This window comes from Hylobates moloch, unplaced genomic scaffold (assembly GCF_009828535.3).
Source record: "Hylobates moloch isolate HMO894 unplaced genomic scaffold, HMol_V3 SCAFFOLD_8, whole genome shotgun sequence".
In the NCBI taxonomy this organism is placed as follows: Eukaryota; Metazoa; Chordata; class Mammalia; order Primates; family Hylobatidae; genus Hylobates; species Hylobates moloch.
Window position 1 is genome coordinate 45,839,984 of NW_026652283.1, and position 26,423 is coordinate 45,866,406.

The 26,423-nt window shown below is 45.4% G+C and overlaps 2 protein-coding genes across 2 annotated transcripts in view; one reads left to right on the forward strand and one right to left on the reverse strand.

Annotated features, from left to right (window-relative positions):
• Positions 1-5,171, forward strand: part of BTBD19 (BTB domain containing 19) — a 54,644-nt gene extending 49,473 nt beyond the window's left edge. The window contains 1 exon segment of the mRNA XM_058442050.1: positions 3,846-5,171. The gene's annotated coding sequence lies outside the window, so the exon portion shown is untranslated.
• Positions 1-26,423, reverse strand: part of EIF2B3 (eukaryotic translation initiation factor 2B subunit gamma) — a 135,058-nt gene that overhangs the window by 9,409 nt on the left and 99,226 nt on the right. The window contains exons 7-10 of the mRNA XM_032160632.2: positions 22,379-22,506; positions 20,586-20,776; positions 17,864-17,941; positions 16,924-17,072 (exon numbers count right to left, since the gene is read on the reverse strand). Of these exons, the coding sequence (XP_032016523.1) occupies positions 16,924-17,072; positions 17,864-17,941; positions 20,586-20,776; positions 22,379-22,506 (546 nt within the window). The remainder of the gene's footprint in view (positions 1-16,923; positions 17,073-17,863; positions 17,942-20,585; positions 20,777-22,378; positions 22,507-26,423) is intronic.

Here is a 26,423-nt window from a genome sequence, read left to right on the forward strand (position 1 = left end):
GGACTACAGGGCCACAACATCTGGCTATTTTTTGTATTTTTAGTACAGATAGGGTTTCACCATGTTGGCCGGGATGATCTTGAACTCCTGGCCTCAAGTGATCCACCCGCCTCGGCCTCCCAATGTGCTGGGATTACAGGAGTGAGCCACCGTGCCTGGCCTAAATTTTTTAAGAGATAAGGTATCATTATGTTGCCCAGGCTGGCCTCGAATTTGAGCTCAAGCAATTCTCCTGCTTCAGCCTCCCAAGTCTCTGGGATTACAGGTGCCCATCACTATGCCTGGCTAAAAAGGATTTTTTAAAAGCCAACTCCATTCCACATAAAAGACTACTCCAGACCCTAAAGCATACCCCAAGAGCAACACCACTTGCTCATAGCATTTAAGTGTATTTAAAAAGCATCCTCCTAGGCCATATGTGTTGGCTCACCCCTGTAATACCAGTACTTTGGGAGGCTGAGGTGGAAGGATCACTTGGGCCCAGGAGTTCAAGACCAGCTTGGGCAGCATTGTGAGACTCTATCTCTACACAAAATAAAAAAGCTAGCTGTGCATGGTGGTGCATCCTGTAGTACCAGTTATTCAGGAGGCTGAGGCAGGAGGATCGCTTAAGCAAAGGAGGTAGAGGCTGCGGTGAACTGTGATTGCACCACTGCACTCTAGCCTGGGTGATAGAGGGTGATCTTGTCACAAACAGAGCATCTTCTTGGCTCTTAAAGACTGCCAGGTTGGAGGAAAGGTCCTTTTGAAAATTATGACTAACTTGGCTGGGTGCAGTGGCTCATGCCTGTAATCCCAGCACTTTGGGAGGCCGAGGCAGGTGAATCACCTGAAGTCAGGAGTTTGAGACCAGCCTTGGCCAACATGGTGAAACCCCACCTCTACTAAAAATACGAAAATTAGCCAGGCATGGTGGTATGCACCTGTGATCCCAGCTACTCAGCAGGCTGAGGCAGGAGAATCAATTGAACCTGGGAGGTGGAGGCTGCAGTGAGCCGAGATTGCACCATTGCACTCCAGCCTGGGCGACAAGAGTGAAACTCTATCTCAAAAAAAAAAAAAAAAAAAAGAAATTTATAACTAACCTTTATTGTACATCTACTCTATGCCAGGTATTGTGCTAAATATATACTCTCTGTACATTACAGGGGTGACTTTTACAAATCTAGTAATTTCTTTTTTCTTTTTTTTTTTTTTGAGACAGTCTTGCTCTGTCGCCCAGGCTGGAGTACAGTGGCACAATCTCGGCTCACTGCAAGCTCCGCCTCCCGGGTTCACGCCATTCTCCTGCCTCAGCCTCTCCGAGTAGCTGGGACTACAGGCGCTCGCCACCACGCCCGGCTAATTTTTTTTTATTTTTAGTAGAGACGGGGTTTCACCATGGTCTCGATCTCCTGACCTCACCTCGTGATCCGCCCGCCTTGGCCTCCCAAAGTGCTGGGATTACAAGCGTGAGCCACTGCGCCCGGCCTTTTTTTTTTTTTTTTTTTTTGCAGTGGCGCGATCTCGGCTCACTGCAAGCTCCGCCTCCCGGGTTCACGCCATTCTCCTGCCTCAGCCTCCCGAGTAGCTGGGACTACAGGCGCCCGCCAACACGCCCGGCTAATTTTTTGTATTTTTAGTAGAGACGGGGTTTCACCGTGTTAGCCAGGATGGTCTCGATCTCCTGACCTCGTGATCCGCCCGCCTCGGCCTCCCAAAGTGCTGGGATTACAGGCTTGAGCCACCGCGCCCGGCTGGCCTTTTTTTTTTTTGAGACAGAGTCTCGCTCTGTCACTCAGGCTGGAGTGCAATGGCGCGATCTCAGTTCACTGCAACCTCTGTCTCCTGGGTTCAAGCAATTCTCCTGCCTCAGCCTCCCAAGTAGCTGGGATTACAGGTGCCCGCCACCACGCCTGGCTAATTTTTTGTATTTTTAGTAGAGGCAGGGTTTCGTCATGTTGGCCGGGCTGGTCTCAAACTCCTGACCTCAGGTGTTCCAGCCTTCTTTTTTTTTTGAGATGAAGTCTTGCTCTGTCCCCCAGACTGGAGTGCGGTGGCGCGATCTGCCTCAAGTAAACCTCAAGTGATCTGCCTGCCTCAGCCTCCCAAAGTGTTAGGATTACAGGTGTGAGCCACCTCGCCTGGCCACAAATCTAGTAATTTCTTTTTTTTGAGACAAGGTCTCACTTTGTCACCCAGGCTGGAGTGCAGTGGTGTGATCTTGACTCACTGCAGCCTCCATCTCCTGGGCTCAAGTGATCCTTCTGCTTCAGCCCCCCAAGTAGCTGAGACTATAGCATGAGCCATCATGCCTGGCTAACAAATCCAGTAATTTCATCTGAAAATCACCTGAGCAGTGTAAAAAATAACAAATAAAGCCACCCTCAGTGTCCTGGCCCCCATCAATTATTTTGGTAGGTGTTGGATAGGAGCTTAATGTATTTAACTAGAAGAAAACCCCTCCTAGATGATTCTGGGAGTACTATTTTTATCTCTGATGCAGTAAAAAAGAGCAACCACATTTTGCAGATGAGGTAACAGATTTAGAGGAGTTAAACCATTCACCCAAAACCATATAACTGCTAGTAACAGATTTAAATCTAGGTCTGCCTGACTTCAGAATCCATAATTTAATCATAATGCAATACAAAGAAATTAAGAAAAGACTAGAAGAGACCTAGAACTGCCTTATTCTGAGCTGATATGGCTCAGTGGAAGAAGCTTTTTCCTAACAAGGGGATATTCAGTACCCCTGAGTCAGAAATGGGAAGAGAAAAAATGGGCAGCTGGAAGGGAGAAGGAGGAGGATAGACAGGGTGTAAGCACCCTTCTAACAAAACAAAACTAAGGAAAAATTCCCAACCCAAGAGGCATGAGGGTGTGGGAAAGAGGACATTCCAAGGACTAGAAACACTGAAACACAGACCATTAAAAAAGATTCTTCCCAAATGCCAAAACTTAGTAAAACGCAAAAAGAAATACTAGCACTTTATGGCATTTCAGAGTCTTCTTTATCTCTGTTCTCCTAGGAGGTTAAAGCCTTTTGGAAAGTAGCAAAAGGCCAAAACCACAGCACCTCTGATGGGCAGAGACAGCACTAGTTTGCCCTTTGGCAGCCTTGGGATACACTCAGTGGGTGGGCTTTAAGAGAGTTTCCATAACTTTCCAACTTGCCTAACTTGCAAAGCAGTCCAGTAAGCAGTTAGGGTGGTTCCTGCTTTTTGGGGAAAATTCCTCCAAAAGGGGTAATAAGGAAGTATAGAAAGCTTTAGATACAGAGGCTCCTGGGACAGAGCTGCCTTTCAGTTGGCTACTAGTTTATCATGGAAAAGTCTTATTTCTTTTTCCAAGGTGGTAGTAGGGGTATGCTTCCTACTTAGTCGTAAGAGCCAAAGAACGTATGCTCTGAAGCTAGGCAAGAGGTAAACATAGTCAGCAGACGAGAAACAGCCAACAGGAACTCAAGCAGCCATAATTAGAGACAATTAAATGTCTATTTTGGAATCTGGGATATAAGTGGGAGAGATTTCTGGAAGGAAGAGACAAGAATAACTGAGGTCAGATTTCCATAGCAATAAACAGCCTGGTTTTCCTTAGGCTTAGTGGATCTGATTGGGGTCTTCAGGAACCTCCCATATTGCCTGTCTCATCCAGTTGATGTGTAACTCTTTCTGAGACACATAAACCACTGCTGTGGAGCCTGCAGATATGATAGGGAAAGTGGGGTGACCGATGGAAAGCTGTGGGCTCTCCTGAGGCTCCTGGTAAGTGGATCTATAGAAGGCTTTGAGATGAATACCTGACAACAGCTTACTGGGTGTGAAGCTCTTTTCTGACCATTTGTATCCTCAATTGTTGCCCAGTATTATTGTGCAGCCCAAATCACCTCCAATAGCAAGGCTGAGGTACTTTGGAAAAACTTCAACCCAACACAGCTTTTCTCCATCCAAGAAGAAACTCCAGGATCAAGGACTTTACTGGGAGTGTATCTGTTCATGCTACAGGGAATGGAAAGATAGGACTCTATCAAACAAGCCCTCTCCAGGTTGCCAATTGGCAGCAAGGACTCTGTCTTTTCTGTTTAGTGCCTAAGGAGAGAGAAGAGGTGAGTTCCTATAGTCCAACAAAAAAACTTGCTCCAGACTACAGCTTCTGCATCCTAGTTTTAACTCTCAGGTTGGCACGAAGCACTCTGCTGTGCTAATGTCTAGCTGCGTTCTCTAAGACACTGCTCAGTGATGGCTAAGACTAATGAAGACTTGGTCCTCATTTCTCCTTGGTGGGTTCAAATTTCAAGCACAGAGGCAGGCTTTGCAAAACTACTCTGAAAACTGTAATGCTTCAGTGGAAAGGAGGCCATGAGAAAAACAGAGCACTACAGTAAGATCACTGCTCGGCCAGGCACACTACACTATACTATGTTGTGGCCTATCACCTGAGGAAGAAGGCTGACTGAGAAGCAAGAGTGCCTCCAAATTCTTGCTCGTCTTCTGGCTTTAGGTAGGACTTTCTTCAGTTATTTCAAGGGAGGAAAGGGAACTCACATATATCTAATGTCTGATACATCTCAGTCATTATATAAAGCACTTTATACTCATTTTATTATTATTTTTTGAGATGGAGTCTCACACTGTTGCCCGGACTGAAGTGCAGTGGCATGATCTCGGCTCACTGCGATTCTCCTGCCTCAGCCTTCCAAGTAGCTGGAATTACAGGCATCTGCCACCATGCCCGGCTAATTTTTTGTATTTTTAGTAGAGATGGGTTTCACTATGTTGACCAGGCTGGTCTCGAACGCCTGACCTCATGATCTACCCGCCTTGGCCTCCCAAAGTGCTGGGATTACAGGCATGAGCCACTGCACCCAGCCTACACTCAATTTATAACTGAATCCTTTCAGCAAACTTGCAGGGATGGTGGTATTTATTCCAATTTTTACAGAGAAAATTGAGATTCACAGATGTTAGGCAATGTGCCCAGGCCTAAAGTGACACTCCAGTATATCACGGGCTCCTGCCTCAGATATTGACTTACAGAATATTCGGCAAAGAGCCATGAAACTTCTCAGTAACTCTGAGGATGGGCAGGTTCTTTTCTTTTTTGAAGATTAGTTGACAGGCTTTCTAAACTACTCATGACCCTGGGGGAAGAAAAGGGAATGAAACTGAAGATATGTGTAGGTTTTCTAGGCATGTGACTAAGGTCTGCTTTAGGCCAACTCAACACTTTGGCCCAAAGATTATGGCTGAGTCACCCATATCTCTCTAGGTACTGGGAGCCTCCTAACCTAAGCCCTTCTAAGCTGGTCCAAGTATCTCTCTAGAGAAAGAATCATGTGTTATTTTTATTAAAAGTTATTTTTTATTATTTATAATTTAAAACAATTTTTTTTGGTAGAGATGGAATTTTGCTACGTTGCCCAGGCTGGTCTCAAACTCCTGGCCTCAAGTGATCCTTCTGTCTCAGCCTTCAAAGTGTTGGGATTACATGTGTGAACCACTGCATCTGGCAACCATGTATTATTTTTAATGAAATATTTTAAGTATAGAAAAAAACCTAGAGAATAATATAAAGAACACCTGTGTATCCACCAAACAGCTTAAGAAACAAACAATCCAACTTGCTAAGCATCTTTCTTTCATCCCATTTCCTTCCTTCTTCCACCAGGGTATCCATTATTTGACTGTGGTGTTTATTGTTCCTAAGTATTTTTACTACATATATTAAACATACAATATTGTTTTTAATGTTTTAAAATTGTACATACATGTTACCATTCTCTGTGTATCCTTCTGCAACTTGCTTTCCCCTCTTCAACATTATATTTGTGATTTATCCAGGTTAATTCAGGTAATGATATGTAATACTTGAAGAAATGATCTTACCTTTTCCCTGTTTCTGGTCACTCTTCCTCTTGGGTCCTCTAGATTAAAATGTACTGGCTCCAGTGAGCAGGCTGAAAATTTCCTCCTTTTAGTTCTGTATGCCCCCCTTCACCATATAAGTTTAGTGGTGAGAAATGGCTCCCTCCTAAGAAATCTAAGTCCTTATATTCCCTAAGCAGAGGCTAGGGAGTTTAGGGGAAATCAAAGCAAAGATGTAACGGCCTTAAAGAGTCAAGCTGCAGAATTCTTCATCTAAGAAGATGGGTTTAGTGCAAATGGTTCAAAGGCAGGGAATGAACCAAAAGCCATTAGGAGACCCTTTAATCCAGGGGATCTTCCCAAAGTGTCATAATTTGGTGTTTTCAAGAGTATGACAGAAGTGCTAGGCATGGTGGCTCATACCTGTAATCCCAGCATTTTGGGAGGCTGAGGTGGGTGGATCACCTGTGGTCAGGAGTTCAAGACCAGCCTGGCCAACATAGCAAACCCCGTCTACTAAAAATACAAAAATTAGCCTGGTGTGGTGGTGTGTGCCTGTAGTCCCAGCTACTTGGGAGGCTGAGGTGGGAGGATAGCTTGAACCCAGGAGGCAGAGGTTGCAGTGAGCCAAGATCATGCCACTGCACTCCAGCCTGGGTGACACAGCAAGACTCTGTCTCCAAAAAGAATTCTTTTAACAATTATGTTCTTTTCTGCAACTCTAATTACCTCTAATTAGACTTACATTTAAGAGGATTCACTTTTATACCTTAAACTATCCATTTTCATTTCTTCCTTGGCTATATTATGTCTTCAAGTAGAGTTTTCCAGAGGGTTCATGGGTGACACATGTCCTGAGCCCTGGAATACTTCTGATGCTTTTACATAGCAACCATAACTGGCTACAGGATTCTTTTGTGTTTTCTTTCCTTGTAGGGATGAAATATGGAAGGTTATAAGATTCTTAGGTCACAAATGTTTCCCTTCTAAATTCTCTAAATGTTGTTTCACTGTCTTCTGGCCTGAAATGTTATCATAGAAAAGTCTGAAGCCAGGCTGGGCGTGGTGGCTTACACCTGTAATCCCAGCACTTTGGGAGGCCAAGGCAGGAGGATCACTTGAGGTCAAGAGTTCGAGACTAGCCTGATCCAACATGGTGAAACCCCGTCTCTACTAAAAATACAAAAATTAGCTGGGTGTAGTGGTGCACGCCTATAACCCCAGCTACTTGGGAGGCTGAGGCAGGAGAATTGCTTGAACCTGGGAGGTGGAGGTTGCAGTGAGCTGAAATTGTCACTGCACTCCAGCCTGGGCAACAGAGTGAGACTCCATCTTAAAAAAAAAAGAAAAGAAATGTGTGAAGCCAGCCTGATTTTCTCCCTTCTATGTGGCCTCATGTTTTTTCTTTCAGTTCTGCATGCCTTGGTATTTTGAAAAAAGGATGTTTGATGTTTTTTCTTTGGTTCACCCATGTTCCCATTCCTTCTCCCTTTATGTTGAATCTTTGTGTTCTCTTTGGATTTAATCTAAATTTCACTGTATCTGGCAGATATTCTGTAGTCTGTGCATAGGTATGCGTAGGTTATTTCATTTTATTATAGATAAAGATTCCTTCTGTGGTTTTGTTTTTTCAATTTGGTGAGCTTTAAGGAATGAAGCACTCATCCACAAATTTTTTTCTATATTTGTAACATTGGTACCAACTTTTTTTATTTTTCCAAGATGGAGTTTTGCTCTTGTTGCTCAGGCTGGAGTGCAATGGCACGAACTGGGCTCACTGCAACCTCCACCCTCCGGGGTTCAAGTGATTCTCCTGCCTCAGCCAACCGAGTAGCTGGGATTACAGGCATGCGTCACCATGCCCGAGTAATTTTGTATGGCGTTTCTCCATGTTGGTCAGGCTGATCTTGAACTCCTGACCTCAGGTGATCTACCCGCCTCAGCCTCCCAAAGTGCTGAGATTACAGGCATGAGCCACTGAGCCTAGTCATCATCATTGGTACCAACTTTTAAACATTTTATTTATTTTCTTTTTTCTCCCTCTCTATAATCATGTACAATATTTTTTTCTAGAAGCAGAGAGGGATCTCTTAACAGATATTTAGCCAGTTATAGTAGAGGGGTTAAATCAGAGATCTCCATTTTTCATTCAGTAAAAGATTATAAGATATCTACTATGTAAAAACTGCAGTATTAAGAAGTTAGGGGATATAAAGACATATAAAAATATTTCTATATTTAGCCAGGCGCGGTGGCTCACGCCTGTAATCCCAGCACTTTGGGAGGCTGAGGTGGGCAGATAATGAGGTCAGGAATTTGAGACCAGCCTGGCCAGCATGGAGAAATCCCATCTCTACTAAGAATACAAAAAATTAGCTGGGCATGGTAGCGCGTGTCTGTAGTCCCAGCTACTCGGGAGGCTGAAGCAGGAGAACTGCTTAAACCTGGCAGGTGGAGGTTGCAGTGAGCTGAGATTGTGCCATTGCACTCCAGCGGGGGTGACAGAGTGAGATTCCGTCTCAAAGAAAAAAAAAGAGAATTCTATATTCAAGGCATTTATAGTCTAGTTGAAGAGAGAAGATGCAGTAAGTGCCACAGTACCATGTGAGCATGAATAAAGTGTTATGGGTGCACAGGGAGCACAGAGGTGGGGGAAATAGTTTATGGCTATGACAATTTTTTTTTTTTTTTCCGATGGAGTTTCGCTCTGTCATCCAGTCTGGAGTCCAATAGTGCAATCTCGGCTCACCACAACCTCTGCCTCCCCGGTTTAAGCAATTCTCCTGCCTCAGCCTCCTGAGTAGCTAGAATTACAGGCACGCACCACCACGCCCAGCTAATTTTTGTATTTTTAGTAGAGACGGGGTTTCACCATGTTGGCCAGGGTGGTCTCGAACTCCTGACCTCAGGTGATTGGCCCGCCTTGGCCTCTCAAAGTGTTGGGATTACAGGCGTGAGCCACCATGCCTGGCCAGCTATGACATCTTAAGAAAGCTGCATGGAAGAGTTGGAATATGCATTGGATCTTGCAAGATGGGTAGGATTTTTACAGGAAAGAGCTCCAAACAGAGGCAATTCAGGCAGAGTGAATGTTAGAAATAAAGGGAAGTAGGAATGTAAGAAACCCAGTGGGCAGGGCAGTCAGTTGAGTGTAGGTGAAGGGTACACTCAGGGTAATGATGAGAAGTAGTAATTTCTTACCTGGCGCTGAGGGCTACACTTGCTAACTGCAAAAAGCATGGAAAACCTAGGTGAGAACCTGGCTTTCTAGCCTGCCAGCATGTGAAGATGCTACTCTAGACTGCTGCTTGGGTCATGTGCCTTGGATTAGGGGGAAATGCAGGAGAGGTTGCTTGGGACCAGGGGACCAAAGATGCAGAATACAGGGCTGACACTCAAGCCTTGACAATGAAGTGTTCACTACACTGCGAATTCCTGAGCATCAGCTGTTATATAAAATGCCAGAACATGAGAAAGATGGGCAGGAGCTGTCTCTGAATAGTCTCGCCTACACCTTCTCCAAGGTGGTCCTATTAGCATCCCTCAAGCCCTGAAGACCTTGGGCAGGTGTCCAGAAAGCCTCAGCAGCCCACCACTGCCGGCAGAGACAAGCACACAACGAATATGAGAAACTCCCTTCTGAACAATTTTATGCTCCTACCCTGCCACTTAGCCAAGACATAATAGTAGCAGGGTAATCAAGTCTCACTTGACTGCAATTTAATTACCTTTCCCAGGTTTACCATAAGTAATTAAAACTAAGTGACCCCAAAATAATGGGAAAAAGTTCATATGGGATGTAGGATGTCTGATCTTATCAGCAGGAGCTCATTCACAGGATTGGGTAATTGCTAACGGCCTTCCCAGTCATTAGCCTTGTGTGGGCTGCCTGTAGCTTTACCTCAACTTTTTTATTTAAAAAAAAAGAAGTAGTAGCCAGTCTAGGCAACACAGAGACTCTGTCTCTAAAAAAAAAAAAAAAAATTAGCCATGTAGTGGCACACGCCCGTAGTCCCAGCTACTTGGGAGTTTGGGAGGCTGAGGTGGGAAAATCACTTGAGCCCGGGAGGTTGAGGCTGCAGTAAGCCATGATTATGCCACTGCACTCTAGCCTGGGCGACAGAATGAAAACTTGTCTCCTCCAACACAGCAAATGACTATGAGATACGCTAGGCCTTTTCTCTGAACTTCTTTTCTCATACAGAAAGCTGCAGTGTTGGCCAGGCGCGGTGGCTCACGCCTGTAATCCCAGCACTTTGGGAGGCCGAGGTGAGCGGATCACAAGATCAGGAGATCGAGACCATCCTGGCTAACACAGGTGAAACCCCGTCTCTACTAAAAATACAAAAAATTAGCTGGACATGGTGGCGGGCGCCTGTAGTCCCAGCTACTCAGGAGGCTGAGGCAGGAGAATGGTGTGAACCTGGGAGGCGGAGCTTGCAGTAAGCTGAGATCGTGCCACTGTACTCCAACCTGTGTGACAGAGCGAGACTCTGTCTCAAAAAAAAAAAAAAAAAAAAAAAAGGGGAAAGCTGTAATGTCTTAGGGAGCCATGGTTTCCTCACCAAGTCTCTTCATGTCAATTAGGACACTAACACTAACACTGGATTTTTTTTTTTTTTTGAGACAGGGTTTTGCCGTGTTGCCCAGACTGTCTTGAACTCCTGAGCTCAGGCAATCTGCCCGCCTCAGCCTCCCAAAGTGCTGGGATTACAGGTTGCAGGTGTGACCCACTGTGCCTGGCCCTGCCCACCCACAGAAGGGCAGGGAAAGGTTGCTAATTAGAGCATATGGGGAAAGTTATGCCATTGTCATCCTTGGAAGGCCTGAGAGAATGGAAGCTACAAAGCTCATGAATTACCTGGAACCAGGTGATCAAATGGACGAAGGCAAGTGTAGTTCTGGTTTAAGAGAGTGGTGATGTCTGTCAGTCTTATCCAGTAGTCTGGAAGAGGACATGGCGTAGCAGGGGTGCAACAAGAAAAATGTCTGGAATGCTACATTTATTCATCTATAAAAATTCAGGAGTTCAGCTGGATGACTTCTAAGGCCTCATCTCACACTAGCATTCCAGACTTAGTGCTGGAGCCAGACCATCAGAAATCATGAAGTTCCAATTTCTTCTAAAGGTAAGAGGGAGCATTCAAAAGGTTTTTAATAGAACAAGGATGTGATCAGAGATATTCTTTAGAAAGACAATGTTGGCAACATGCCATCCTTGTGAAATGGGATAAAGTAGTAATATAATAACAACAACAATAATAAATAAAAAAAATAGCAACCAACTATCCTAAATGCTTTATATGGCCGGGCACGGTGGCTTATGCCTGTAATCCCAGCACTTTGGGAGGCTGAGACAGGCAGATCACTTGAGGTCAGGAGTTCGTGACCAACCTGGCCAATATGGTGAAACCCTGTCTCTACTAAAACACAAAAACTAGCCGGGTGTGGGGGTGCGCACCTATAATCCCAACTACTCGGGAGCTTGAGGCAGGAGAATCGCTTGAACTCAGGAGGCGGAGGTTGCAGCGAGCTGAGATCACGCCATTGCACTCCAGCCTGGGTGACAGAGTGAGACTATCTCGAAAAAAAAAAAAAAAAAAGCTTTATATTTACTAATTTAGTACTCCCAATAAATCTACAAGGTAATTCAGTTTTCCCCCATTTTATAATGAGAAAATCAGGCACAAAGAGGTAAGGTCATTTTTTTTTTTTTTTTTTTGAGACGGAGTCTCGCTCTGTTGCTCTGTCACCCAGGCTGGAGTGCAGTGGTGTTTCAGCTCACTGCAACCTCTGCCTGCTGGGTTCAAGCGATTCTTCTGCCTCAGCCTCCTGAGTAGCTGGGACTACAGTGTGCACCACCACGCCTGGCTAATTTGGCCAATTCTTTAAGAGACTAATAAGTGACAGACCTAGGATTCAGTTTGGCAGTCTGACTCAAAGCTCATGTTCTAATTCGTAAGAACAATGGGGGAAGGATAAATATAGAAGACAAAGAATGATGAAGACAGGAAAAATAAGTTAGAGAACACCACAATGTAGTGGTGTAGTGGCTCATGCCTGTAATCTCAGCACTTTAGGAGGCACTCAGGAATTCAAGCCTGGGCAACATAGTGAGACCTGGTCTCTACTAAAAATATAGTGGCACATGCCTGTGATCCCAGCTACTCAGGAGGCTGAGGTGAGCAGATCACCTAAGCCCAGGGTGTTGAGGCTGCGGTGAGCCATGATCGCATCACTGCGCTCCAGCCTGGGGGACAAAGAGAGACCCCGTCTCAAAAGAGAGAGAGAGAGAGAGAGAATATCATAAGAATGATTTGGGAAAGAGACAAAGACTTTATCTCTGGGTCTGACCTCTTCTCCTAAGCTCTAACCACAAACTGAATACCAGACATCTCCACATACCTGATGCCCTACAGGCACTTCCAACCTCTTGTGCCCTACACAGACCTTATCTCCCACAAATCTGTCCCTCCTTCCTCATCTCAGTGAGTGCACCACCATCCACTCTTCCCGTAACCGGAAACCTGGGCTTCACCTGTCAACTCTCCCCTCCCTTACCCCACATGTCCCCTTCTTGCTCATTCCTTGTCAGTCTCCTTAGATTCCTTTTCTTATGTCTAAAATTGCTTGCTGTTAGTTCCCATTCCCCAAGGTTTTGTTTTGGTTTCTTTTCTTTTCACGTCACACACTCTCCCTGGGTGATTTCATCTACTCTACTCCCAAGGCTTCAGTTGTCAGTTCTCAGTTTTTTTTTGTTTTTTGTTTTTTTTGAGACAGAGTCTCACTCTGTCACCCAGGCTGGAGTGCAGTGGTGCAATCTCGGCTCACTGCAACCTCTGCCTTCAGGGTTCAACTGATCCTCCTGCCTTAGCCTCCCGATATCTGGTATTACAGGCGTGTGCCACCACACCCGGCTAATTTTTGTATTTTTGATAGAGATGGGGTTTCGCCATGTTGCCCAGGCTGGTCTCGAACTCCTGGGCTCATCTGCCCACCTCAGCCTCCTAAAGTGCTAGGACTAAAGGCATGAGCCACCATGCCCAGCCTTCAGTTATCACTTCTGTGCCTGCCACTTCCAAATTTGTACCTCAAGCGCAAGCTTCTTTCCTAAGCTCCAGCCCTGTAGATCAAGGCTCCTGTACATCGCCATGCATTCAACTTGTCCCAGACGGAATTTATACTCTCCCCATCTCCCAGCCTGCCAATCTTGCTCTTCCTCTATTAATTTCTATCTTGAATAGCACACCAGAAATCTTATTGCTCAAGCAACAAATCTGTTTTTTTCCTTAATTTCTCTTTGACCTCATATATCTAGGCAGACACGTTTTATAGTTTTTAATCACCTTATTTTCTGTCTTCTCCATCTCTACTGCTATTTATTGCCTTAGTTTAGGACCTCTTCTATTTCACCAGAATTATTTCAATGGCCTTCCTGCCTCCATGTTTACCCTCTTCAGGCCAACCTTCCTAATATAGCCCAAATAATCTTCCTGAAATACTAATTTAATCATGCTGTTCTTTTGCTTTAAGCTCTTAAATTACCATTACCTATCAAACTCCTCAGGGAACAATCCATTACTTGGCCCTTGTCCATCTGCATGTATAGCCTTGTCTCTTGTATCCATCCCTCTCTGAATTATACTCTGGTCATGGTGAATTGTTTATCATTCTTTCATATAACAAATATTTATTGAGTTCCTGTAGGCCCTCAGGATATAAAAGTGAACAAGAGAGAAAAGGTACTTACATTCTGAAACTAATGTTTTACTTGTGAGAGACAAGTGAAGATAAGACTAGATAGCGATGGCGTTATGAAGGAAATGAAACAGGTTGATGTGATGGCGGTTAGTGGGATAGATTATTTCCAATAGGGTAGTTGGGGAAGGTTCCTCTGAAGAGGTGACATTTGAGCTAAGATCAAAATAAGGAGATGTTTCTGGAATAAGATATACTTTTTTATACTTCACAATCTTTTTTTTTTTTTTTGGGGGGGAGACAGAGTCTCGCTGTCGCCCAGGTTGGAGTGCAGTGGTGCGATCTCGGCTCACTGCAGGCTCCGCCCCCCGGGGTTCATGCCATTCTCCTGCCTCAGCCTCCCGAGTAGCTGGGACTACAGGCGCCCGCCACCTCCCCTGGCTAATTTTTTGTATTTTTAGTAGAGATGGGGTTTCACTGTGTTAGCCAGGATGGTCTCGATCTCCTGACCTCGTGATCTGCCTGCCTCAGCCTCCCAAAGTGCTGGGATTACAGGCGTGAGCCACCACGCCCGGCCTTTTCTTTTTTGAGACAGGGTCTCACTCTGTCACCCAGGCTGGAGTGCAGTGGCATGATCATTGCTTACTGCAACCTCCACTTCCTGGGCTCAGTTGATCCTCCCACCTCAGGGGTTACAGGTGCACACCACCATGCTCTACTAATTCTTGTATATATATGTATTTTAAGACAAGCTCTCACTCTGTTACCCAGGCTGCAGTATAGTAGCACAATCTTGGCTCACTGTAGCCTTGACATACCAGACTCAGTCAGTCCTCCGACCTCAGCCTTCTGAGTAGCTGAGACTACTGATGTATGCCACCACTCCTAGCTAATTTTTGTAGTTTTTGTAGAGATGTGGTTTCGTCATGTTGCCCAGGCTGGTCTCAAACTCCTGGGCTCAAGTAATCTGCCCACCTCAACCTTCCGAAGTGCTGGGACTACAGGTATGAGCCACTGTGGCTGGCCACTTCACTTTTTATGTATCTAGGATACCTCTGGCCAGGTGCAGTGGCTCATGCCTGTAATCCCAGCACTTTGGGAGGCCGAGGTGGGAGGACCGCTTGAGGCCAGGAGTTCAAGACCAGCCTGGGCAACACAGTAAAATCCCCATCTCTATAAAATTTTTTTTAAAAATTAGCTGGGCCTGGTGGTGTGCGCCTGTAGTTCTAGCTACTCGAGAAGCTGAGGCAAGAGGACTGTTGGAGCTCAGGAGTTTGAGGTTGTAGTGAGCTATGATCATGCCACTGTACTCCAGCCTGCAACAGAGGGAAACCCTGTCTTGAAAAAAAAACAAAAAACAAAAAAACACCACTCCCAAAACCACTCCTTTCTCCAGCTCAGGTGGCTCTACTCATTTTCCAAGATTCAGCTCAAGGGTCATTTCCTTAAGCCTTGCCTGACCCTTTCCTCCCTTCTGACCTTACAGATCTCTACCATAGCACCTATCACTTCTTACTGCACATAGTATAAATACCTTGAGGGAAGAGATTAAGACTTATGTCGTTTTGTTTCTTTCATTGCCTAGCACAATCTTAATCAGAGAGCGGGTCTGTTACTATCTGATAAATCAGTGAAATGCTTGAGATGGGTCTCTATTAGTGGTGTGCTGAAGTTGGCTTGTTTCACTTTGGGAGAGGCAATTATTAGCATCTCTTCTCAACTCAGCGTTAGGTGATATCATTGGCTATAGTGGAATAATTTACACCACAGAAATTAGCAAACGTTTCGAATTACGTCGCTTATTTTTTCCTTTGGAGGGCTGGTTGTCAACAATTTATCAGCATACCACTGGTAGCAGTGTACCACAAAACTCTGGATATTTTTGGCCAATTGATATTAGTAGTTTAAAGCAAATACTTCTGAAGGTTTTGTTATGAAAAACAGCAGTCCTCTGCAACCCCTATTCCTCATTTCCTTCCTCCCAGAGGCAACTCTTTTAATTCTTTCTGCTGAGTATTTTGGTATTACTTCCATGCCTCTAGGTATTAACATAATTATATTACTAGTTCTTTATTTTTCAGCTTTAGGCATTATCAATTGACTTTCTACAATGAAAAATGAGAATTTAGCTCTCCTTTCTCCCTTACCCCCATTTCCCTTTCCATCTTTCATCCTTTCAATAGAGTTATAGCATAACTTTGGCCAGTAGTCAGGTTTACTATATTATGACTATGTAAATTCTATTTTGTAGCTGATCCATAGCAAACTATGGTCTTTTCATTTCTTATACAGGTTATGTATCCCTTATCTGAAATACTTGGGACCAGAAGTGTTTTATTTTTTATTTATTTACTTTTTTGAGACGGAGTCTTGCTCTGTCACCCAGGCTGGAGTGCAGTGGTGCGATCTCAGCTCACTGCAACCTCTGCCTCCTGGGTTCAAGCCATTCTCCTGCCTCAGCCTCCTGAGTAGCTGGGACTACAGGTGCATACCACCATACCTGGCTAATTTTTTTGGTTGTTGTATTTTTAGTAGAGATGGGGTTACACCATGTTGGCCAGGCTAATCTCGAACTCCTGACCTCAGGTGATGCACCCGCCTCAGCCTCCCAAAATGCTGGGATTACAGGTGTGAACCACTGTGTCGGGCCAGAAGTGTTTTAGATTTTGGATTTTTTTTTTGATTTTGGAATATTTGCATTATACTTACTGTTTCAGCATCCCTAATCCAAAAATCTGAACTCTCAAATGTTCCAATGAGAATTTCCTTTGAGTGTCAAGTTGGTGCTCAAAAAGTTTCGGATTTTGGAGCATTTGATTTTGGGTTTTTGGATTAGGGATATTCAACTTGTACAACTTCTTCATTTTCCCAGAGTTAATAATTGTCTTGTTTTTGTTAAATAGTGTTGTTTTTTCTATGTTATCCCCAATTCAACTTCAAACTTTTAGCTAGTTGTCTAAATCGACTTTCAAATGTTTGTATGTATCTGGTATTTTATCAGTTGCATCTTGTTGAATAAATCTTTTCTGGATTCTTTGGTTTTGTTCCACTTTGGATTAACTAATCCCTTTATGCCCCATTTAGAGCTGTCATTCTTATCTCTGTTCACTGTTATCCCATAGATTCTTTTTGCCCTTTTTCTGAGTTGAATCTCTTGTTTCTGATCTTTCTCTGTTTGGTTTATTTTCCATTTTAGAAGAATAAATTTCCTAGTAAAGTTTTTGAGACTTTTCATATCTGAAAATGTTTTTATTCTATTGCCCTCTTGATTAGCACTTTGCCTGGGTATACAATTTTAGGTTAAAATTAACTTTCCTTCAGAATTTTGAAGGCATTTTTCCATTATCTTTGCCTCAAGTGGGTACATGGGGAAACATACCCTTCCTCCACAGTGACTGAGTTCATGAGAAGGCAATTGGTAATAGTCACTCTATCCTTTATGAGACAGGATGAGCCAATGACTGAGCGCTTAATGGATGACTTCTCTCCAATCTGTGTCTCTGGCCCGATGAGGCTGTCAACTCCAACCTGTAAAAGGCAAAATATAAAACTCTGTCCACCCATCTCAACCAACTGCAAACCACCCTCCAGATCCCTCAAGCTGGGATCTAATGGGATCTTTCCATAGAGACACTTCAGCAAGAGGGACCATCATCAGTATTTCTCAGGGCCACAAGGTCATACAACACCTCTGAGACCAACTCAAACCTATTTGAAGCATGGGCCCTCCTCCCTTGCCAAGAAAACAAAATAAAACAACAGACACATATACACACTCATGCACTTGTGTATACAGATGTGCTCTCTTAAAGAGAGTGCTCAAGTCAGAGTTAGCAGGCGGACAGATTGTGCCACTGCACTCCAGCCTGGGCAACAGAGTGGGACTCTGTCTCAAAAAGAAGACAAAGAAAATTGGGATTGACTCCTGAAGAAAACCTGGCTCAGGAATCTGTAAGACCCACACCAGATAAAACCTCAGGTGAGCCTCAACCTGGATTGGTTACAGATCCAAGGGAGTCCCAACCCAGAGAGCTTATGAGAAATCATAGCTAGTCCCACATTTACCCATGACTAGAGTCTTTCAGGCTGAGATTGAGAGCTCCTGTGTCTGAGTCCCAGCACTATAATGGACCCTTCCTTACAAGGTCATTACTTGCCCAGGCAGTCTTGTTGAGTGAGATTTTATTCTCAGAACCCACTGTGATTTCCCTGGGGCTAATGAGGTTCAGGACTTAAAGGCCTCAATCCGGCTTCTCAAGAACAAGTCTCGATGCTCCCAAAGAACATCCCATGCCCACCCTGGCCACACTAGCACTTACCAGGTGTTTGCTGACAATCTGGGCTGACGAATGGACTGGTGGTTCTTCTGGACAGAGAGCAGACAGCAATTTGGGCACCTTAAGGACAGAGATTTGGTCACTAAAGATCAGAAAACACCAGAAAACACCTTAGGTAGAACCCAGTGCTCAATCAGAGATATGGGGAATTCTCAGTCATAGCTTGCTGTCTGAGTGAGGGAGAGCAGGAGGCTGCTGCATTCCCCCTAGGACCAATATTATTCATGCAGCAGCTTCTAGATGGCTTTATTGTCAGTCTCTTAGCTGTGAATGCTCCTCCTTGAAAGTAATGCCATGTCCCTTGGCTGGGAGGCACTGAGACCAGTCTTTGAGATACCCACATACCACCTCTTGGGAAAGGAGGCCTGATCAGGTCAAGGAACACCCCGAATCCTGATCATAAGCATCTTGGGTTCCTGGTCACCTCCTGGACCACTGTGACCACTCATGAGGTGAGGATGAGATCCATTTTAGACAAATTCCAAAACAAGGACAGACCCTGAGAAGGCATCTATCCACCAGCCAAAAGAAAACATGAAGGGGAAGTTCACACTATTCCCTCTCCAGTGTGAGAAACCTGGAAATGTTAGAGGTATGAGGGGCTTTGGCTACCAGTGCACTAGGAAGGCATAGGTAGTGCACCTGTCTGTGATTCTCTAGCATAGACAGAATGCTGGTCAGAGCACTGTGTGTGGCAGCCACACTAGCTGACAGAGGCCTTGTCAGCATGGCTACACTGGAATGTGAAGGCTAATTCCGAGCCCCCAGCCCTAGGATCTCTTCCACACTCCACCCAAGGCTCTTCAGGCCTGTCTGCTGCATAGCCCCTGTTGGCACTTCAAAGGATACTTTTCCCAGCATGCTCCTTGAGAGCAGGGCCCCTCTTTCATGATGTGGACACAGCAGTGCACCTGTGATCTGGACAAGTCTTCCCACGCAGGTTATCCATGAACATCTTTCCAGACCAGCCTGAAAGACTCTAGTCATGGGTAAATGTGGGACTAGCTATGATTTCTCACAAGCTCTCTGGCTTGGGACTCCCTTGGATCTGTAACCAATCCAGGTTGAGGCTCACCTGAGGTTTTATCTGGTGTGGGTCCTACAGATTCCTGAGCCAGGTTTTCTTCAGAAGTCAATCCCAATTTTCTTTTTCTTTTTTTTTGAGACAGAGTCTCACTTTGTTGCCCAGGCTGGAGTGCAGTGGCACAATCTCAGCTTACTACAACCTCCACCTCCCAGGTTCAAGCAATTCTCCTGCCTCAGTCTCCTGAGAAGCTGGGATTACAGGTGCGTGCCACCATGCTTGGCTAATTTTTGTATTTTTAGTAGAGATGCGGTTTCGCCATGTTGGCCAGGCTGGTCTCGAACTCCTGACCTCAGGTGATCCACCCGTCTCAGCCTCCCAAAGTGCTGGGATTACAGGCGTGAGCCACTGCGCCCGGCCTCAATCCCAGTTTTCAACAATTTGTTTTATATTATTCTATGCCCCACTGCCACCCTGGTCTGCACCTGCAATTATATTTTCACAGGGTTCTACCAGGAGCAATGTCAATAACTAATCTTTTCATTATCTCACCTGTTATCCTTGAATGCCACCCCAATGTAGTTTCCTCAATTATTTATCTTTTCCTATCCTCTTTTTTTTTTTTTTTAATACAGAGTCTCACTCTGTTGCTTAGGCTTAGGCTGGAGTGCGGTGGTGCGATCTCAGCTCACTGCGACCTCCGCATCCCAGGTTCAGGTGATCCTCCCACCTCAGCCTTCCAAGTAACTGGGACTACAGCCACATGCCACCACACTTGGCTAATTTTTGTAGTATTTTTGTAGAGACAGGATTTTGCCATGTTGCCCAGGCTGGTCTCGAACTCCTGGGCTGAAGCGATCCACCCGTCTTGGCCTCCCAAACTGCTAGGATTACAGGCGTAAGTCACTGTGCCCGGACTCTTTTCTTATTCTCATCTAAACCCTCTACTGCTCTGCATTTCCTTTCCCTAGTCTCATTATTCCTCCCTCCCAAAACCTTCCTCCTGGGCCTACTGTACAATACAGAGTTCCTTTATACTTTCAGCCTCTTTACTGTCCCCCTCTCCACCCTCTGCCTTCATTAAGGCCTGGCTTATCTTTGAGGACACTGCTTCTCCTTCAGTGGAAACTATTTGTTCCCCATATCTCACAAACTTCAAGGTTAAAAGGAAGGGCTAGCAAGAGACTCCTCATTAATGCTGTTTGCAGACAATTCTCTTTCAAAGTCATTCCTTTCCTGAGGCTTTGCCATCTGGCCACTCTCTACTCTGCTCCTTCACTTTCTCAGGGAAGCCTCCTCTGTATGCCTATGTTTACTTCATCAGAGTAATGATTACAGAGTACTTACCTGCTTATTATGAAGTAAGTACTGCAGATATCCCCATGCTGAACAGAATAGGAGGAACCTGCTGACCCAGAGGCCAGAAGTTAGCCTTCCTGAAGATCTTAGCCTTTCCCTGGAGCCACAGAGGCCCTGACTATGGACCAGGCCCCCTGCTTCCCTTTTTGCTCCACCTGAGTACCCTAGTAGTCTCCCTTGACATGCTAGGTCTTGCTCAACCTTGGGAATGACAGGGATTCTTAACAAGTTACTATGTACCTAATGAAGAAACAGACAAGTGGCTCAGTCTGTTTCTAGGACAAGAGCCCCATGATTTTCTTTCTAAACTCATGCTCTCACCTGTCTGTTTGCTTCCATGTAGAGTCCCAGTGTGCTCACTCGAGAGCAGAGCCCCTCTTTCATGATGTGGACATAGCAGCGCACCTGTGATCTGGACAAGTCTTCCCACCTGTCTCCTCGACAGGCATTCCAGCAGGCATCATAGGGAGCCAGGTTCAGTGTATTGGCTTCTTTTATAAAACTGTAAATATCTTCAGAACAAACACCCACACCAAGGAAATAAATGAGAGAGAGATAACAGAACAGATACAGACTCAGTCAAGTTGTTTTTTGTTTTTTTAAGAGATAAGGTCTTGCTATGTTGCCTAGGCTGGTCTCAAACTCCCAGACTCAAGCAATCCTCCCACCTCAGCTTCCTGAGCAGCTGGGACTACAGATATGCACCACCATGCTTGGCTCTAAGTTTTAAAAGAGGTTACAGCTCACACTTCTCCCTTTGAAACTCACCCACAAAACATGAACCCTGAGGAAATCCCACTAAAATCTGTAAGAGAAAGTCAAACTAAAAGAGGCAGTGTATTTCCCTAAAATATATGATATAAAAATGCTTAATACGAGGTCCTAAAAGCATGTGACCGGTAATCAAGACCACTAGGGAAAATAAAACAGATGACCTCTGTAAATCATGAAATAACACAAGCCAGCATCCAGGCTTTAGTGGCCAGCCAGGTTGACTTTGTGCTGCTAGTCTCTATCACCATATCTGGTAGCTGTGCTATGACAGAAAGCACAGAACTTGGAGCTCAGAGTACCAGGGCTCTAGTTTTTCAGCTCTCACAACGACCCTTTGAGATCTTTTACTTTCTGATACAAAAACTGGGGCTCAGAGGACTGAGTCACCTGCCTCAAGACACAATGCTGGCCGGGCACGGTGGCTCATGCCTGTAATCCCAGCACTTTGGGAGGCCGAGGCGGGCGGATCATGAGGTCAGGAGATCGATACCATCCTGGCTAACACACAGAAACCCCGTCTCTACTAAAAACACAAAAATTAGCCAGGCGCAGTGGCATGTGCCTGTAGTCCCAGCTGCTGGGGAGGCTGAGGCAGGAGAATGGTGTGAACCCAGGAGGCGGAGCTCGCAGTGAGCCAAGATTGCACCACTGCCCTCCAGCCTGGGCGACAGAGTGAGACTCCATCACGAAAAAAAAAAAAAAAAAAAAGAAAGACACAATGCTAGTAAGAGGCAGTCAGATTTCAAATCCAGAACTGTCTGACGCCCAGTTTTACAATCCTAATCATCATGCTGTACTGTCAGTTTATTCATTTGATAAATACTTTTTCAGAACATCTACTATGAGTCCACGACTGGGCCAGGAATTAGGGATATGACAGCAAACAAGACAGATCCAATCTTCAGATCCTGGCACGGAGACACCCGGGTTGGCCTGTGGTTGGACTGCAATTGTACATTCCTTCACTTTCCTTCCCTTGATAAAAGAGGCTGAGTTTAATCAGGAATGGGGCTGCCTAGAGCCTAGAGAACAGGGGAACTAAAAGGTGGCAGGTGGAGTTTAAAGGCAAAATGGTCTAGTGAGGAACAAAGCCAAACCAGAGCTATGAATCAGAGAATGGGGCTGGAGGCATGATTAGCCTGTTGCTGAGAGCACAGTGGCAGGATCTGCCTGAGCAGGCTTACCCAGAGCTCAGTGGGTTGGCAAGCCTGTCTTGCCTCATAGGCTAGAAAACAGTCTGCTGCCTTGAGACCATCTTGGGCTGGGCTAAACTGCCCAACCACTCTTTCCAAAGGTGCTGCTACCCTTGTCCCTCTTACTGAACCAACCCAAGAACTGACCTAAGGACTTCAGCTCCTTTTTCTTTAGATCCTCCTCTTTTTCTTCTTGTCCCTGTTGTGAGGAAGCTGAGGAAAACTGTTTTCTCACTAGATACGGAATCAGTTCACTCCGGATAGAAGTGATTGACCTAGAAAGAAAGAATGGCCAAATATGAGAAACCTGACTGTCTGGAACATACCAGGATCAAAAGCTCTGTGCATACAAGGAAAAGCCAAATCCTTTCCTGTCATGGCAACTTGGGACTGTCAGAGATCAAATGTGGCATCGACTTGGCAGTTTGGAGAAGCAGAGTGCTTCCTGGTGGGTACTGAGACAGGATGTTGGGTCTAAGTGACCAGGACTCTGTACCAGGGGAAGAAGGGACCTGATCTTTAGTACAGTGTGTGTTTTTTATGTTTTTATTTATACTTAGCAATGGAAAGCAAAGAGGTAAGAGACTAGCACATGTTTTTCAGTGTTCTCTCACACTGTGACCTTATTAGAATTTTATATTGCTAATTAATTTATGTAGCATTTATGAAGCATATGCCAGTTACTGTGCTAGGCCTTGGAAATATATCATTTCTGACTTCAAGGAATTCAAAATCCAATGGACAGTAGCCTGTACGAGTTTTTTTTTTTTTTTTTTTTGAGACGGAGTCTTGCTCTGTCACCCAGGCTGGAGTGCAGTGGCGCGATCTCGGCTCACTGCAAGCTCCGCCTCCCGGGTTCACGCCATTCTCCTGCCTCAGCCTCTCCAAGTAGCTGGGACTACAGGCGCCCGCCACCACGCCCGGCTAATTTTTTTGTATTTTTAGTAGAGACGGGGTTTCACCGTGGTCTCGATCTCCTGACCTCGTGATCTGCCTGCCTCGGCCTCCCAAAGTGCTGGGATTACAAGCGTGAGCCACCGCGCCCGGCGCCTGTACGAGTTTAAGAGGAAAGGCAGAAGGAGGTTAAGCTAATCAGGTAGGCAAGGGGGCCAGATCACGAAAGCTTTCGTGGTGAAACCACCTTTGCAAAAATAACAGTGACAAAATTATGACAGTGAAAGAAATCTGACCTAATCAACTCCATCTTGCTGTTAACCTCCAAACTGCTCTTGCTCATTCCTGGTCATAGGCTGAGCTAACTTTAGGAGAAAACTTTTTTTTTTTTTTTTTCTGAGACAGGGTCTCACTCTGTCGCCCAGGCTGGAGTACAGTGGTGTGATCTCAGCTCACTGCAACCTTCGCCTCCCAGGTTCAAGTGATTCTCCCACCTCAGCCTCCTGAGTAGCTGGAAAGCTGGGATTACAGGTGTGAGAGCCACATGCCCGGCTGTTTTTTTTTTTGAGACAGTCTCGCTCTATTGCCCAGGCTGGAGTGCAGTGGCATGATCTCAGCTCACTGCAACCTCTGCCTCCTGGGTTCAAGTGATTCTTGTGCTCCAGTCTCCCAAGTAGCCGGGACTACAGGCGCATGCCACAATGCCTGGCTGTTTTTGTGTTTTTTGGTAGGGATAGGGTTTTGCCATGTTGGCCAGGCTGGTCTCAAACTCCTGGCCTCAAGTGATCCTCCTGCTTCAGCCTCTTGAAGTGCTGGGATTACAGGCATGAGCCACCGTGCCTGGTGTTGTTGTTGTTGTTGTTGTTGTTGTTTTTCAGATGGAGTCTTGTTCTGTGGCCCAGGCTGGAGTGTAGTGGTGCGATCTTGGCTTACCGCAACCTCCACTCCCAGCTCAAGTGATTCTCCTGCCTCAGCCACCCAAGTAACTGGGATTACAGGCGCCGGCCACCATGCCTGGCTAATTTTTGTATTTTGAGTAGAGATGGTGTCTCGTCATGTTGACCGTGCTGGGTCTCAAACTCCTGACCTCAGGTGATCCGCCTGCTCCGGCCTCTCAACGTGCTAGGATTATAGGTGTGAGCCACCATGCCTAGCTAGAAATTTATTACAGTTTATAGTTTAAATGATAATAGCCCTTCTCAAAATGAAACTGCCTTTATAAAACTAATAAAAGCATACAAGTTTAGGATTACAAGAGGGGCCTGAATTCTCATGATTACCAGTCATTGTTCCAAAGGTCATGAGATTTGCAACTTCCCCAGTTACTCCTGTAAATAACATCACTATTGTAGAACCTAAGATTGGCTTTTTAAGATGTCTTTTCTGACTTTTGCATTTCTGATGACTGGATGACTCCACTGGGACCAGTGACCCCTCTGTGGCCCCCACCCAAAACTGGACTCAGCAGAGGACTGTTTTCCACACCCCTATGATTGCATCCTCAACCAATCAGCAGGACTCATTCCCTAGACCCCCTGCCTGCCAAACTATCCTTGAAAAACACTAGCCTCAGAATTTTGGGGGAGGCTGATTTGAGTAATAATAAAATTCTGGTTTCCCGTTTAGCTGCCTCTATGTGTATTATACTCTTTATTGCAATTCTCCCGTCTTGATAAATAGTCTCTATCTCGGCAGCAGGTAAGATGAACCCACTGGGGAGTTACAGTGGCAGTCTAGAAAGTCTGGACTGAGAAGCCAGTCGTAATTTTTTCTTGTTAGATGGGGTCTTGCTCTGCTGCCCAGGCTGGAGTGCAGTGGTGCAATCACAACTCACTGCAGTCTTTTTTTTTTTTTTTTGAGACGGAGTCTCGCTCTGTCGCCCAGGCTGGAGTGCAGTGGCGCGATCTCGGCTCACTGCAAGCTCTGCCTCCCGGGTTCGCGCCATTCTCCTGCCTCAGCCTCTCCGAGTAGCTGGGACTACAGGCGCCCGCCACCACACCCGGCTAGTTTTTTGTATTGTTAGTAGAGACGGGGTTTCACCGTGGTCTCGATCTCCTAACCTCGTGATCCGCCCGCCTCGGCCTCCCAAAGTGCTGGGATTACAAGCGTGAGCCACCGCGCCCGGCAACTCACTGCAGTCTTGACTACCTGGGCTCAAGTGATCCTCCTGCCTTGGCCTCCCAAATAGCTGGGACCACAGGCATGTGCCACCATGCCCAGCTAATTTTTTTATTATTTGTAGAGGCAAAGTCTCACTATGTTGTCCAGGCTGGTCTTGAACTCCTGGACTCAAGCAATCCTCCCACCTCAGCCTCCCAAAGTGCTGGGATTACAGGTGTGAGCCACCGCACCTGGCTGCCAGTGGTAGTTTTTAAGCAAGAAAGTGACATGATCAGTTTTATCTCTTATTAAGGTAATTCTGGTAGCAATGTGGAAGAAAGCCTGGAATAAGGAAACTGAAGAAAGGGAGACCAGTTACAATATTCTGAGAGATGAGATAATGAGGCCTGAGAGAGGGGTTAAAGTATGGGCAGCTCTATAAACCTGACTTGCTGCATACTTCCTACCACCTCTCCCAGCTCCCATTCAAAGAAGCTCTGCATGCTGACACAAGACCACACAGATGGAGTGTAGGTAGAAAAGGAAGGCAAGATAGAGGCAGAGGCTGAGGAGGGTATGAACCCTGGAGCTACACAGTTCATGGTTTTTGTAATTTTTAAAGAATCAAGTCAAATATCTTTGAAAAATTCTGTGTTAAGCTGTGAGCTCTTGTATTGAATTTCAATGTGATTTTTCTCCTGATCCTTTGATAGAGATTTAAAAATTTCCATGTGAATACAAAGAATGAAGCAACACTAACTCTTAGCTCTTTTTCTCCCCTTTTAATGCTTCAAACTAGTGTGGGCAGCAAATGTTCCTCCTCCATTGGAAAACAAGTCAGTTCCCTTTGAAGAAGTGACAAAGCACGGACAGCTGGGGGATTTCAGGGCCATGATATTTACATTACGGACCAAAAAGAACTGTCACTGCAAGAGGCAAGCAGGCGAGCCTTGGCACACGGCTCCATCAGGCAGAACCATTCGAGAGGATCCATGATTTGAAGAGAGGCTATGAAATAGCCCTGCCAGGTCCCACCCACCTCTGCTGGAGCTCAACATTAGGTCATTCCCCATAATGCAGTTGGCTTAGAAGCATAATGAAGGAAACAATTACTCTTCCTGCTTCCTAAAGTGCAGGCAGCTCAGAGCTGTGCCAAGAAATGTTACAAAGCTACAGTGAACCATTATGAACATCCTGG